We start from the raw sequence: 16070 nt of genomic DNA on the forward strand, positions 1-16070 counted from the left end.
ACCCTCCCGCATGGCCTCGTGGGAGCCTCGGTTCCGATGAAGTTTTATTTATTTTTTGTTTTTCTTCCGGTTTCCGTTCCGATGACGTAGGTGTGTATGTCCTCGGAACGGGAAATAATTGTGGGCTTGTCCTCTCTCCCGTGCTGCTCGATGGGAGAAGGGCACACGCGCATGTACTGCTGCCGTGCCACTTGCCAGTTGTGTTTCAATCCCTTGCTTGAGGTGAAGAGCGTTGAGCTGAATTTGGAGGTGTCCATCTTGAGTGAGCGATCAATGAGGAATTCCAGGAACGTTTTGGCATTTTTATTGTTTCTTGATTATTATTCTTATTGATGCTGCTTTGTGTGAGCTGCATGAGTGCCGATTGTCTTTTTCTACGATGTGATACTACGTCAGACGTAATTATACCAATCGCCATCATTTGGAGTTGCTATTCGGTTCAATAACTTATTCTTTATTGTTAATGTTGTGGTGCGTCTGGAATAACTGCGGGTTTTTACCTGAACTAATTACATATGACGTATAGAAATCGAATATGATTATTTCTTCATTGCGTACGTGTTTATCGGCATCAGCTGACCTGTGGCTGAGGTATGTATGATGTTAGTGACGTTCGCAATGTTAGCGACGTCGCTGCCATTATCAACTATTATGATTGTCGCAGATTAATTACGTTCTGTTTTCTTATTTATTATCCGTCACGATCGACCTGACCGCTCCCTTTGAGGGTTTTCTTTCGTAACTCTACGGGCGCCCGACGTCGTCGCGACTCCCCTCGTCCGCTCGCGAGCCTCGGGGGGAAACGTCGCCAACGTCGGCACGACGTGCGGGCATTGACACCGTTTCCCGCGCCCCTCCCGGCCGCAGGCACCACGGCACTCTACACATTCCTGAAGCTTCACCCGGCCATCACGAGCAGCTTCCCCAGCCCCGCGGCCTACGAGGAGGTGCAGTTCTTCAACGGCGCCAACTACCACCGAGGCCTCGACTGGTCAGCTCGCAAAACCCGCGTCACGCGCCAACATGCACGCACTCGCGCGTTACAAATACGAGTGGAGTTAAACTGTTAAACTATTTTTTTTTCTTTATTTTACCAGGTAACGCCCACTGGGCTATACAGCTCGTTTTCAGAATCGACCTGGCCAAAAATGATAGCTCAATGGCAAGTGGCTTATCACGTGGAAATTTATAGCAGCCAAATACTCCAGACGCATGAAGTTGATTCAAAATGTGGAGGGAAAAGCCGGAGGGCCCGGAGAAAAATCCACACGATCACAGTGACAGAGATACAAACTACAAATATACAGCAGGCGTCAGGGTCGAGATTGAACCCACGACCTCCTATATACTAGGCGAGGTAGATCTCAAGTGCACACGCGCCCACGAGATTGTACGAACACACATTGCCTACACGCAAGCCTGCATACACAGGCACACACTTAATATTTCCCGATGGAGCCCATGTAGAGTGTTGGGGCAGGTGCTGTTAGTGTAACAAACTCTCCCCTGGCTTCACTTCAGCCTTAACATTGGGGAGACAAAGTTGGCTGTTCACGGTGCTAGCCACACCCCCCACCCCCTTGTGTGCCATACTCATCATCAGCCGCCACGAAGCAACCGATTGCTCGATGAAGGCTGTCATCTCTCGCGATCCCGCGATGTAATTATATCCACCTAGCTCCTGCACACGAACTGACTTCATTGTGTGCTACGTATGGTGCGAAAGAAGTTCAACATACAGTACATACAAAGGCTATTAATGGGCGGGTGAGGGGGGGGACGATCTTTGACTATTGCGGAGATCTTGGGCTTCATCGCCCCACCATTGGCAAACGAATGCCAAGTTGCATGCCGGTGGTGGGTCACACTTGTGCTGCTGCACAAGAGCACAAAAGTGTGGTCGCCACATCTACGCCTCTATATAAGGAAGGAAACAGGTGGACTTCTCCACAAATCTGGCTGTCGCCTGATGAAGCTGGTTGTAATTACTGGCGAAACGTCGTACTCAGATTGTAAATGTTGTGGCTTGGCTCTCCAACACAACCGGTTAGTGCTGTACTAGTGACGAATTGGCTCGTTCTGTTTACGTGACAACCCTTACTAGTTGGCTGTGTCGGGTGGTGGTGGGTTTAACGACACATTTATATATCTATGTTTTTTTGGGTTACATATCTAACCCAAAAAAACCTCTATTATGGATTACTTGGAGTTGCTTCGGGATTTAAGTTGTCCCATTGAAGCAAATCCTTTATCTTTGTTCCCCACCCGCACGTCCGCCCTACCACCCCCCCCCCCACCCCTTTCCAACCGGGCCCCCCAATTGTGTCCAGGTACATGGAGTTCTTCCCCGCGCCGTCGAACCGCAGCGCGGAGCTGCTGTTCGAGAAGAGCGCCACGTACTTTGCGAGCGAGCCGGCGCCGCACCGCGCCTTCGCGCTGCTGCCCACGGCCAAGCTCATCACCATCCTCATCCCGCCCGCCGACCGCGCGCACTCGTGGTACCAGGTGTGGCGGCGCACGCCTCCCTCGCCTCACCTGTCACTTCGCCTGTCACTTCGCCTCACCTGTTACATCACCTCGCCTGTCACCTCGCCTCACCTGTCGCCTCGCCTGTCACCTCGCCTCACCTGTTACATCACCTCGCCTGTCACCTCGCCTGTCACCTCGCCTCACCTGTCACCTCGCCTCACCTGTCACCTCGCCTGTCACCTCGCCCCACCTGTTACATCGCCTCGCCTGTCACCTCGCCTCACCTGTTACATCGCCTCGCCTGTCACCTCGCCTGTCCCCTCGCTTCACCTATCCCCTCGCCTCACCTGTTACATCGTCTCACCTGTCCCCTCGCCTCACCTGTCACCTCGCCTGTCACCTCGCCTCACCTGTTACATCGCCTCACCTGTCCCCTCGCCTCACCTGTCACATCGCCTGTCACCTCGCCTCACCTGTCACCTCGTCTCACCTGTCCCCTCGCCTCACCTGTCCCCTCGCCTGTCACTTCGCCTCACCTGTCACCTCGCCTCACCTGTCACCTCGCCTGTCACCTCGCCTCACCTGTTACATCACCTCGCCTGTCACCTCGCCTGTCACCTCGCCTCACCTGTCACCTCGCCTCACCTGTCACCTCGCCTGTCACCTCGCCCCACCTGTTACATCGCCTCGCCTGTCACCTCGCCTCACCTGTTACATCGCCTCACCTGTCACCTCGCCTCACCTGTCACCTCGCCTCACCTGTCCCCTCGCCTCACAGGCTCCCTCTCAGCCCGGTCCAAGCCTTAAGTGCTATGCTTTTATAGGTGCTCACTAATCTAGATATATAAAAGGCTAATTTGTGTGTGTGTCTGTTCAAAATGTTTAGCGTACTTCCCGACATGCAGCAAGCACGTGTATGTGTACCTATGGACGCGCGCGTGTGTGTGTGTGTGTGGGGGGGGAGCGGTAGTGTAGTGGTTAGCGCTACGCTGCGCTACGAACCCAGCGACCCGAGTTCGATTCCCGCTCGCGGCCACCACCGGTGACGATTATTTGAACCGGTCCTGGGCCTCCCCTAGGTCGACTCAGCCTCAAACGAGTAACTGGTGCGGTGCGTGAACATCGCCACTGGGGAGACAAAGGCGGCCGGGCGTGGTGAATCCAAGTCTCGGGCGAAGGCGGGTAGTAAAGCTAGTAGTCTATAAGGCTATATGGCGATATGCATATTAAGTGTGTTTGCGTGTTTGTTTGAGTGTGTGTTTCAGCGTGCGTGTGTGTACATGCATGTTACTACAGGTGGAAGTGTACAAACACACGTACGCGTGTGTGTGTGTGTGTACATGCATGTTACTACAGGTGGAAGTGTGCGAACGCACGTACGGGTGTGTGTATCGCGATGTCCGTTTTCAACAACGGTGCTCGCGAGCATTCACTTGCCCCAACAGTATGTTAAGGCTATTCGGGAGATCTTTGCCTTTGGTCTTGTTTTCAACAAAGTTCTCCGTTTGTTCTTTTCTTTCATTACCGCCGCCAGAGTTATCGCTCGGTGGCAACCAGCCAGAGTCCAGTTAGCCACGAAATAATTACAAACCGACAACCCGGCTCATCCAATTAGCGCGAGGGGAAAAAAAAATGTTTTTTTGTCCTCGTTAATGACTTTGCAATCTTTATAATCCTGCTTGCAGCAGAGCGCCCCCCGCCCCTCCGCCGCCCCCCCCCCCCCCCCCAAAAAAAAACATTTATAGACGGCGACAAATATACCTGGACCTGGCAGCGCGGCGATCAGCTGAGTTCCGCTCTGCTCTGCGTCTTTTTGGCGCGGAAAATAAAACGGCGGAGCCCGTGGGGGTACACGGGCACGGACCCCTGGCGGGGGGAGGCGCTCGGCCGGTCACCACGCGGCGCTAAATTTGCGCCGCCGAGGCGTTTCAATAAATCAAAACGTGTTTTTACTGCAGCGGCCTGAGGTGATTCGGGAAGGGATGGGGGAGAAGAAACTATGTTTCTGTGAGGCCTTCCCGAAGCCGTGTCCTTTGCGTACGTTTATGCGATTGGACCTCCCCCTCCTCCGCCTCCGCTCGTCCCCCTGTAACAAAAAATAATTCACCCCGCAAAAATGATCAACGTGCCGTGCGTGTGCGCTTCCGAAGGGGGAGCGGCAGTGTAGCGGTTAGCGCTACGCTGCGCTATTAACCGGTCGACCCGGGTTCGATTCCCGCTCAAAGCCAACACCAGTGACGATTATCTGAACCGGTCCTGGGCCTCCCCTAGGTCGACTCAAGCCTCAAATGAGTACCTGGTTGCAGTGTGTAAAAACATCGCCACTGGGGAGACAAAGGCGGTCGGGCGTAGTGCTGGCCACCCTCCACCTCGTTTACCATTCCGGCCTTCATTGGTGCTCACTAGCAGCACTTGCCCCTACAGTCTGTTAAGGCTACCCGGGGGATCTTTGTTTTTTTTGCTTCAGAAAGGAGCGGAAGTGCAGTGGTTAGTGCACTGCGCTACGGACCCGGCGACCCGTGTTCGATTCCCGCTCGCGACCAATATCAGCAGAAAATGTACGAACCGGTTGTGGGCCTTACCCTGGTTGACTTAGCCTTAAATGAGTGTGTGGTTCCGCGTGTCAAAAACCTCAGCACTGGGGAGGAAAATGCCGCCATGAGTGGTGTTGGCCATCCCCTCGTGTGCTGTTCTGGCCTTAATAGGTGCTCGCTAACAGCAGTGGTTAGCGCACCATGCTCCGCTATTGGGGAACTCGCGTTTGATTGCTGCTCAGGACTATCACTGGTAGTGAATATCTGAGCCAAACATCAACACTGGTGCTGGCGCTCGTGTGCCCACTGCCGGCCATTACTGGTCGCTAGCTCACAGCACTTGCCCAAACAGTCTGCGTAGGCTATGAAGGGGAGATTTGTCTCTGCTTTGGGTACATTTTTCACGAATTTATCTATCTCTCCCATTAAAGGATTTTGTGCGTGCACTGCTCTAAGCCAGGCGTGGTGGCGCATGCCTGTGGTCCGGTACGAAAGAAGTTCAACGTACATACACACAGCCGATCCTGGGGAGGCAACGGTTGTGGAGGATCATGTAGATTTGTGATTTTATTCTTTATTCTCCCCCCCCCCAACTACAAACTTTGTTAAGGTAATGAGGTGGCTCAGGAGACAGCACTTCAGCAAGTGGGCTTGCGAATCGTCACGGGCGGACCTCGGGAGCGTTGCTGTCTCCCCAAAAATTCGCGCGAGTTTCCTCGGGCCAATCGTTGCGCAGTAAAAATGGGCAGCTTAACCGCCCAAATTGTGAGGATTGGCACAGTTCGATAACGGTCGAGAACACACCTGGTTTAGGGCACGCGAGGCATTGTGGTTACCGTGCGTGTCGTACATTTCGCAAGCGAAGTCGTCCGCCGCTGCACGCCTGTCCGCGCTCGCGTTGTCTTTGCGACTGCGTGCAGCTTGTGTGCCAGTGCCCTCCGATGTTCGTGTTTTTTGCACGACGTCCGGACGTTTTGCCCCACGTGTGCTGAATGATTGGGGCTCGCGGATCAACTCGTCGCCGGGAACCCGAATCGAAAGAAGCGCCTCCCGCCACGCAACGAGTCGAAGGACATCGCACTGGGTGCCGCGGTGCAACCTCAGAAATCACATCGGAGAGCTCTGCTCGCCTTTTCTGTTTTTAGAATCATGAGCAGCAGCAGTAGCTTTCATCAGTCCACTGCTGGATGAAGGCCTCCCCCAATCCACCGTCATCTCCCACGATCTCACGACGCCACAATGCCTCCAGCGCCTGCGCACTTGAAACCCATCTCGCCGTTCCATCTCCCCAGCGGATGCCCTCTCGGGGACACATTCCGTTCCTCGGTTGCCACCCAGCCCCCCACTGTTATCATTCGTGAGGACCGGTCGTCAGCCCTTCTGGTCGTGAAAGTGCCCCGTTTCAATAAACTTTAAGTTGGCAAGAAACGCAGCGACCGGTGATGCGAGCGGCTGTGCATGCTTGGGCACGTCCACGCACGCATGGACGCGACAGATTGCAGGCAGCGATAGAATCCCCGGAGCCACAGTCCTTGGTGCTGCTGCTGCTGCTGCTTTAGGAGGGGCGAGGCAAGCCAGCCACCGCCACCACCGCACGTTACATAACGGTGACGTAATACAGCAGCAACGCGCGTCCCAGCGTCGCGTAAACTTATCGCAGATGCGGAGCGTTTCCTGTCCTTAAAGGCCGTGTTTTCTGGGCCACGCTTCGTGCTGATTAACCCCCCCCCCCATGCCTTGTAAGATAAAGACAAAGTTGCGTTTTGTTACGAATGCAAACAAATTCACCGCATTCGCTCTCGACGCCGGCTCAGAGCGGATGAATGCATCGTAGACGATGGTACTCGACAGTGTCCCTTCTTCCGATCAGTTGCGTGTTTGCGAATATTTGATTGTTCGTTAGGGGTTGCTGTTGGTTTTTTTTGTGTCCGTTTATCGGTGTGGCGACTTGGACGGAGTGGGTAGCCCGTTTAACCGCTCGTGGCAGAGCTTCGCGGTTTGTGGTCCACGGCCGCCCTGGTTTTACCCTGGGGGTTTATTAGCCGCCAGGTATGCGCCGTCTGCTTCACGGCTGACGGTAAACACCCCGCTGTGATGTTATTGGGCCACGCGTGTGTGTTGCCGGCCTCCAGTGGTCCACATTTTTAAAATTTGGCAGAAAAAAAAACACATGCAAATTTGTCATCGGGGAAACCGCACAACAAATGAATGTTATTATAATCATAGTGTATTTGTGTGTGTGTGCTGGGTAAATGAATGTTATTATAATCATAGTGTATGTGTGTGTGCAGGGTAAATGAATGTTATTATAATCATAGTGTATGTGTGTGTGTGCGTGCGTGGGTCGTTGTTAGCGCACTGCGCTATGAACCTGGCGACCCGAGTTCGATTCTCGCTCTCGGCCATCATCGGTGACGGATAACTAAACCGATCCTGGGTTGGCTTGGCCTTAAAATGAGCACCTAGTGCGGTGTGTGAAATATCAGCACTGACGTGGCGCTGGCCATCCACCTCCCTCGTGTGCTGTGCCAGCCTTCACAGTTGCTCTCGAACACCACTTGCCCCAACAGTCTGTTGAAGGCTATATACGGGTGATCTTCGCCTTATGTGTTTTGCGCGTCCAGCATCAGAGGGCACACCGAGACGCCGCCGCCACCAACTACTCGTTCCACGAGGCCATCGCGGCGGGGCCCGACGCGCCCGCCTCACTGCGCAGCCTGCAGAGCCACTGCCTCCTGCCGGGCCGATACGCGTCACACCTGGAGCGGTGGCTCGCCAGCTACCCGCCGAACCAGGTGACTTCGCCAAAAAGGCTCCCGCAGATAATAAGCCGCTCGGCGCGAGCTATTTATTCATCCTTTGACGTTTGCGTTGCCCTTGGTGCCGCTCGCCTTGTGGCGTTCGTTGGTCTTGAGGCCGGTGCAGAGGCAAGGCCATGAAGGATGCTGCCTCTGGTGTGTAGGCCAATCGATTTCAAGGACAACGCTCACATCATTATCAAAGCACGTTTGTTTGCATGTTTTACCACAAGCGTGTGCAGTTCTTGCAGACTTGATGCCTTACAATGGAGTGTCTGTTTGGTGTTTGAACATCGTAACACCTCCCCTGTGTTATTGCCAGCAAGGGTATGAGACCTTTTCTTTTTTCTTCACCACGCCAGGCATGCGGAGTATTTGATCGTGCGCTTAGATATACGCCGAGCCCCGAATACACCTTTGAATGTTACAAGCGAGTAACAGAATACTCCCGACGAGGTTTTTATAACGTGTGCGCTGCACGGCTCTCCGTTGTGCGTTCGGGTCGTACCGCGGCGTGTTATTTGGCACAGTGTCCGAAGTTTCGATCCACGTGTTGGGAGCTACTTCAGTTCACTTCCACCTGAATGAGCTTCCCAGCACGTGGAGCGAAACGCCAGACATCGCGCGAATCAACACGAACCGAAAACTCATCGGAGGGCCCCGAATGGCTACGACCGTGAAAACCTACGCGCCCATTTCACACGGACGCGTCGGTAGTGCCATCGAAGGCGATTTCGCCATTGGCTTAAACACACAACCAGCGCACAGACTCCTCGTAAAACTTAGAATGCAGCAAGCGATGAAGATAATTACGGTTGTCCATCGGCGTTTATCTCGTTTATGATTCGCCCCCTCTCAACTGTTCCAGAAACCATGTGGCCGGGTGTCTCAGAGGTCAGAGCCCTGAGCCCAGAATCTCAGTGGTGCCAGCTCAGCGATCAGACCTCGCCTCCTAGGATTGCATTTTAAAAACTAGTTCGTCTTGAGACTCATGCACCTGAAGGGTCTTTCTGTATTGAGCTCATTGGGAAGATTTTAGATATTCCCATCGGTCAATCCCCCTCATTCGGTGATTTTACACGAATGCACATTTGTTAATTTACTCCTTGAACGTGTGCCCCAAACGGTTCCAGATTAGTGACGAAAATCAATTGTAATTAAAGCCTTCGGTTGCGTGTGAATGCAGCGTAACCTGACACCCGTGTTGTGTTGTGTTTGTTTGTTTTTATTATCGCCGTGAATTCCCCCAGCTGTTAATTATCGACGGGCAGCTCTTCAAGGTGAACCCGGCGGAGGTGATGGAGCGAGTTCAGAAATTCCTCGAGGTCAAGCCGTACCTGAACTACACGCGCACGCTCACGTGAGTTCGGCTCGCGCACGGCATAGCCCACGACGTCACGCACGGCGTCACGCCCGGCGTCACGCACGGCGTCACGCACGGCGTCACGCACGGCGTCACGCACGGCGTCACGCACGACGTCACGCACGACGCGATGATTCTCCCGACTTGACCAGAACCCTTCACGGCGTGCGTCGTCTGTTTCGTTCCGTCTCGCTCGCCCCCCCCCCCCCGCCCTCCCGAAGGGTGGTGGGGGGGGGGGCGAGCGGTGAAGCCAAATCCCACGTGCAGCGTCTCCGTGTTTGGGCCGCCTGGCGCCACGCTGCTCACCGTGCGTCTCGTTTGTCCGCGTCTCGGTCAGTGCGCCCGGTCAGCCTGACGGGGAGAGCTGCGCGGGCTGCGCTCGAATCGGTGGACACAATTGTGCGCGTGTGTGCACAATTGTGCACGTGTGCTCGAATCGGTGGACACACGCGCACAATTGTGCACACACGCGCACAATTGTGTCCACCGATTCGAGCGCAGCCCGCGCAGCTCTCCCCGTCAGGCTGACCGGGCGCACTGACCGAGACGCGGACAAACGAGACGCACGGTGAGCAGCGTGGCGCCAGGCGGCCCAAAAACGGAGACGCTGCACGTGGGATTTGGCTTCACCGCTCGCCTCCCCCACCACCCTTCGGGAGGGGGGGGGGGCGAGCGAGACGGAACGAAACGGACGACGCACGCCGTGAAGGGAACAGACGAGACGGGGGGGAATCGATTCTCGAATTGAGCCGTGATGCGGGCTTCGTGACAGTGTGTTGAATTTTGACTTAAAACTTTCGTGACTGCAGGAATTCATAGTCTTGCCTCTTTCGGTAAAGTCAGGTGGATAGAAAATAAAATCTAAATAACAGACAACAAAATTAAATAATGGTAAGTAAAAATACAACGTAAAAATAATAAATTGAAAATAATAAAAGCCAAAAAAACCCCTCGACGTTTCGATCGCAACACAAGCGGTCTCCATCAGGCGGGGAGAAGAAGAAGACCGCTTGTGTTCGAAACGTCGTGAGTTTTTTTTGCTTTTATTATTTTCAATTTATTATTTTTGATTTTTATTTTATTGAATTGTATTATCTGTTATTTTATTTTTTATCTACTTGACTTTACCGAAAGAGGCAAGAATGCAGTGTGTTGAATCCCCGGGCGTGCGGGCGGGCGGGCGGGGGGTGGTTGAGTTTATCATCGCGTGACGCTTCTGCACCGCACAGGTTTGACGTGGAAAAGGGCTTCTGGTGTCACGTGCTCCCGGACGGCAAGCGGCAGTGCCTGGGCACCGGCAAGGGCCGGAGATACCCCGAGATGGAGCCGCGGGTGAGAGAGAGAGAGAGACGTGGGAGTGTTGTGCCGCTGTGCCGTGGTGTGGCTGGTGTGTGGGCCTTCGTCGGGGCTCGCTCATCAGCGTTTGCCCCCCCCCCCCAAACGGTCTGGTAAAGGCTATACGGGGTGGGGGGGGGGGCCTTTGTCTTGTGCGTCTGTTGAACTTCTTCTGCACCGTACTTAGCCAACCGGAGGTGTGGTGTTGTTAGGCACACCATTCCATCGTCTGCCATGCCAGCTTTCTAACAGCACTTGTGCTCGCAGCCAATAAGGCTAGAATGCCACCGCCGTCTGTAGTGAACATCCGTTGCGCGTGTGTGCATCTTTGTCCTCGCCGTAGAGGGAAGGCCTCCTGCTCCGAGTGGCAGCTGATGACGTGTCATCATTGGCCGCCGCTCAGAAAATTCAAACCTAAAGTGCTGATCGCTTTTAATTGCGACCGACGGCATGAAGAGCTCAATACATTATAATTACAGAATAATTACCGCTTTGTCTCGGCACGCTCCGCATGCAACAAATAAATAAACGTTCCTGACAAACGCCGAAACGTGGCAGCGTTTCGTTACCTGGCTGTTCCCTGCTGATGAGCCACAGAAAGATGGGTAAGGATTTTTTTTTTTTACTGTTTCAACGAATAGTCCAAAGAAGCCTGTTTATTTTTTTATTTATATTTTTAGGCAACTAATAACAGAGCCCTGTTCAACAAACCACTGTTGTTTCTGCGTTGGCAGTGGCGTACAATCACAAAGAACAAAAAGACTCGACACATTCGCCAATAGCACTAAAGAGGATTATTATTATAATAATAGGTGATGTTTTGTGGAATGTTCCTTCGTCATAGCGGAGTTAAACCTTGCCGAGTTGTGTTACACTTTGCGAGCACAATGGCCATGGTGAGTAGACCAATACACGAGAAGAATTCACGTTGTCGCTGTGCTGCAGTTGTGGAGGGAACAGCGAGTTGTGTGCACGGTCGGGTCACGAATTTGAACAAAGTAACTATACATCACATGTTTACTTCAGTTTATTTTTAATAAATTCTCGGCAATACCTCCCCCGATGTATTTTTGGGGTTCCACCCGAACACGTCGTTCCTTGAAGCGCTCGACACGTGGGGCCGAAACGTCGGACGTTGTGACGAGAAACGTCCCCGCGGTACGACCTGAAAGCACGCCGGGTGGCCGGACAGCGCAGCCCCAGTGGACTCGACAATCCTGTCTGTGCGCAATCCGAATATGGTTTTAGCGATCGTTTCAATAATGCAGATTATTTAATCTTCGAGAAACGGATTGGCTTGCATGGGGAGAGGGGGGTGAGAGGGATGGAAGCGCCTGACAAATTATTGCTTTTTATGAGGGGTTTTTTTTCCATCGCTGACTCAGAGCGTAGTGCCATCGTCCGTTTATATTTATTTGTCTGCTTCCTTACGCCGTTGTCGGCACTGGGAGTATTTTTTTATATCATAGTGTCTTCAGCCTAATGGGCCTTTGCCTGTTCCCTCAAGCCTCATTGCTTGCTGCAGATGCTGCCCATAATGGTTCTGTGCCCTTTTCAGCCGACATAAAATGTAAACCCATTGCCCCGTACATCTCCACCCACCCTCCTCCTCCCTCTCCTCCCAGGGCCGCGCTCTCTCCTCCTCTCCCACCCTCCTCCCCGGAGAGAGTTACAGACCTATCGTTTGGGAATGCGCGAGACGCAGACTGCATTAGGCTGTCTCTGCCGTGAGGCCAAATGAGTTGTCCCTCATTCTTACGGTTATGGATGGGTTTCTCCTCCAGCAGGGCACACATCGGGTGGGTCGTTGTTATTATTACCATCCTAATTCGGGGGGCACTGCCACGGTGGCGTATTGGTTCAGCTCGCACCGGACCGGTGATCCTCCTCCTCAAGACCCTCTGTGCACGCAGCGGCAGTATTAACGGGTCAGGCCGCGTCTGATGGGGTAAAGTGTGTGGATATTTCCAAGGTGTCTGGCCAGTGTGGAGGAGTAGGCTAAATACACTCTAGAGCTCCCTCCTAGTGTAGGCCCTTCCCAGGGCAGTGGCGCTAGCAAGAAATTGCAGGGCTCTACCTTTTACTAGTTATGGTCACAGCCACTTGAATGAGATATCACAGAACTCCGGATGTCCCTTCAAGTGAACTGCTATCCACACGCCAGGGGTACTGAACTTTCCCACACGCCCTCGCATGGAGACGCTCATACCATGGCAGTCGAAGCAGATTTTTTTGACATTTTTGTAATTCCATAGTTGAGAAACCAAAATTGAATGTGAAGGCTTGTCCAAGAAAATCATTCGTGACCATGCTGAGACGACCATCAGCTCGCTTCACTTGAGAAGGCGGGTTAACCACAGGTAGTGAGTGAGCCTCGTTTGGTCTTAAGTGATTTGCAAGTGTTGGGTCATGAGCATTGTGCCCCCTCCACCGATGTGGGTTTGTGCAGAACTTGCCCTGATCCAGTGCTCACGCTGAATGTGCTCCTCTTGTTATTGTGCCAAGTGGCCTGTGGTCAGAGCCATTGTACGACTCGTCGCGAGCTGTCCTTTCATTCCGCGAAACTGCTTCTCCCCCTCCCCGAACCGCCTTAAAAATAATAACAAGACCTATTCTGGGAAGAGTAAAATAAACGTTATTCAAAGTTGACAAGGTCGCTTTTATAAAGCTCGCAAGCGAAACCGTTCGTAACGGTGTGTTTGAAATGTTGTTTTGTTCGGTGATGGATTCGGGTTTTTGTTCGCTAATTCAGAATCGCCGATTGTTGGTTTTTTTTTGTCTCCTCGCGCTCACCTCACGTCTGGACGGTTTTATGTTGTTAATGTTCAATCGAGTTTGGCTATAGTTTAAGGGTTGTGGGCTCGACTTAAGATAGATGGGGAGAAGCTTTAGCGTGAATTTAAATAAACGTGTGCTTGTGCGCATGTGGAGATGCTTTTTTACGAACTCGGCGACCCGAATTTGATTCCCGCTCATGACCAATACTATTTGAGCTGGGTTCTGCGCCTCCCCAAGGTTGATTTAGCCTTACGTAAGTGCTTGGTGCTCTGTGTTAAATAAAAAAAACATTGTCACTGGGGAGACAGAGGTGGCTGGGCGTGGTGTTGGCCATCCACCCCCTTGATGTGCCTTGCCAGTCTCGTCAGAGCCCGCTCAAAGTACTTGCCCCCAAACGTCTCTTAAGGCTATAAGGGGGACCTTTGTCTTTGGAGAAGATTTTAAATGTCAACTTGATAATGCAAACGTAAGTAGCAAGAATTTCCTGAGATTGACTTTGGCCGTATTGCGTTCCAATATTAAACGTCGGCTATTGACCTTGCAAAGGCTCGCTGAATTCTCAAAACTGTTCCTTCAGGAGGGTCCGGCTACTTTGGGATATATGGGCCAATTTCTTGATTAAGATTTCTTTTTTTTAATGTGGAAGGAAACTGAAATAACCCGCGGTAAAACTCACGCTGACCAGCATCATCGAGCATGATTGAACACGGGAAGATTTCCATGCAGCAGTGTATTGACAAAGGGCTGTGATGTTACCATTATTATTAATAATACTGTCCGTGTTCAGGTTGTGTTATTTTCAAGTTTCATTTAGTAGGTATAGCCCTGTGAGCCATGCGGCTCTTGAGTCGGGTGCAGCCGCAACAAACAAAACATGAACAGAGGACATCTTAACGCGACGACGCGCAACAGAAACATCCTGGATAAACCAGCAAATCTTCCAGAATAAAAAAAAAACCGTATTACAACGCTGTGTGCAAAAATCCCAGTGTGATGCAAGTCAAAGAATAACAACCATAAGACAATTTAGATTAAAGTTATCAGGCCAACTCCGCACTTCCGCAAGAAACATGGCCTCACCATTTTAACGACACTAATGTGTTTATAACGGGAAATGTAAGCTCAGTGATCACAGCACTCACAGTTTATAGTTTTCTGGTTAACATATATGCCGGTGGTAAACTTGGTCTATCATGCCTCCAGGGATCAATGTAGTTTGTACCGCTTTATGGGAAGCCAATTGTGGTCATCCTGTAGGGAGTCTGGCCACCGCCATGGGACTGTGGAAATTCCACCACTGGCTCTCAGGGTCACCAGTCGAGAGGAGTGCTCCAACCCAATGCGAATTTGAGCAGCGATACACATACATTTTTTTCAATGAAATCATTATTTTTTTTATAATCTTTGTTCTTTCGGTAGTCACGTAGAAGGGAAATAATAAAAATAAAATTCTCACGACGTTTCGATTGCGACACAAGCAATCATCAGGTGTGAAAACCACAGCAATTTTTTCTTGCTGTGGGTTTCACACCTGATGATGATTGCTTGTGTTACAATCGAAACGTCGTGAGAATCTGTATTATTTCCCTTCTACGTGACTTTACCGAAAGAACCAAGAATATGAATCCCTGCAGTCACGAAAGCTTTAAATCGAAATTTATTTTTAGAACCTTAAAGAGCGATATTACAATTACACTTGTTACTACTCATGCCTTTGTTCCGATATGTAGCAAAAGCAGCAATTATAAAAAATGTATACAACATCTTTTTTTACGTACATTCGGCACCATGTAGAATGATTTCGCCATTGTTATGGAGAGAGCAAGCACACCGGCTCATGTAACACAACGCAGAAGCACCGTACGTCACAATCGCGGGTATTGAGTCTAGATTAACGGCACACCGATAAGCGTCCAGCAATAAAGATAGATTTATTGCTTCTATCATTATCGTTTTTTTTATTAAACAGCTCTTATCAAAGTCGCACACCCTACGAATATTGCGCTCGTGCATTCTCTGACGTTAAAATATGGTCATCAACAGAGAGGTGGGATGCTGGTGCCAATGCTTCGCTCGCCAGACTTTTAAATCCAGAGGTCACCAGTCTCATTGTGCTGCTCAGGCTCGAAGATGACAAACACTGAACACGTTCAGTCAATGACACTGCCCTTAGGAGCAAAACTGCACAAGGGCACCGTGGTGGCGAGATGTTAACTGCCTCCCCTAGTATACAGGAGGTCGTGGGTTCGATCCTGACCCTTGACGCCTGCTGTATATTTGGAGTTTGCGTGTTCTCCCCATGGTCGCGTGGATTTTTCTCTGCGTATTCCTCCGGTTTTTCCCCTCCATTTTTTGATTCGACACCACGCGTTTAGAGTATTGAGCTGTTGTCAATTTTCACGCGATAAGCCACTTCGTTGCGTTATCATTTGTGGCCAGGTCGCTAACGAAAACATCGCTAAATGATCCTTATGGCGGTTCCCCGGGGTACCAAATAATACAAACTGGCCGAGGCAATTAAATATTTTATTTCTGGGACACTATTTTTGTCCAGGGGTGTACTTCACTCCGCGACTGGGGCACCAATCAATCCGAAATCGGCGCCACACTCCGCGATGTCGAAACGGAGCGAGGACGATTGCGCCGAAACCCTGAACGCTCGCGGTACGCACTGTGGTAGTGCACCGTGAGTACAGCTCGTCGAGATGAGTCGATTTCCCGCATCGCCGACCATCAACAGACTAAAAATTACTGCATCACGGACATGATGCGAGAGCCGGGGTACTGCCATCA

General features: G+C 51.6%; 1 protein-coding gene across 1 annotated transcript in view; it reads left to right on the plus strand.

Moving 5' to 3' along the window:
* The window catches only part of LOC116951028 (bifunctional heparan sulfate N-deacetylase/N-sulfotransferase 2-like), an 82429-nt gene that overhangs the window by 54889 nt on the left and 11470 nt on the right, over window positions 1–16070 (plus strand). The window contains exons 9-13 of the mRNA XM_076073378.1: window positions 868–991; window positions 2331–2505; window positions 7628–7798; window positions 9052–9161; window positions 10394–10496. Of these exons, the coding sequence (XP_075929493.1) occupies window positions 868–991; window positions 2331–2505; window positions 7628–7798; window positions 9052–9161; window positions 10394–10496 (683 nt within the window). The remainder of the gene's footprint in view (window positions 1–867; window positions 992–2330; window positions 2506–7627; window positions 7799–9051; window positions 9162–10393; window positions 10497–16070) is intronic.

This window comes from Petromyzon marinus, chromosome 41 (assembly GCF_048934315.1).
Source record: "Petromyzon marinus isolate PM22_M1 ecotype Great Lakes invasive population chromosome 41, UKy_Petmar_22M1.pri1.0, whole genome shotgun sequence".
NCBI lineage: Eukaryota > Metazoa > Chordata > Hyperoartia > Petromyzontiformes > Petromyzontidae > Petromyzon > Petromyzon marinus.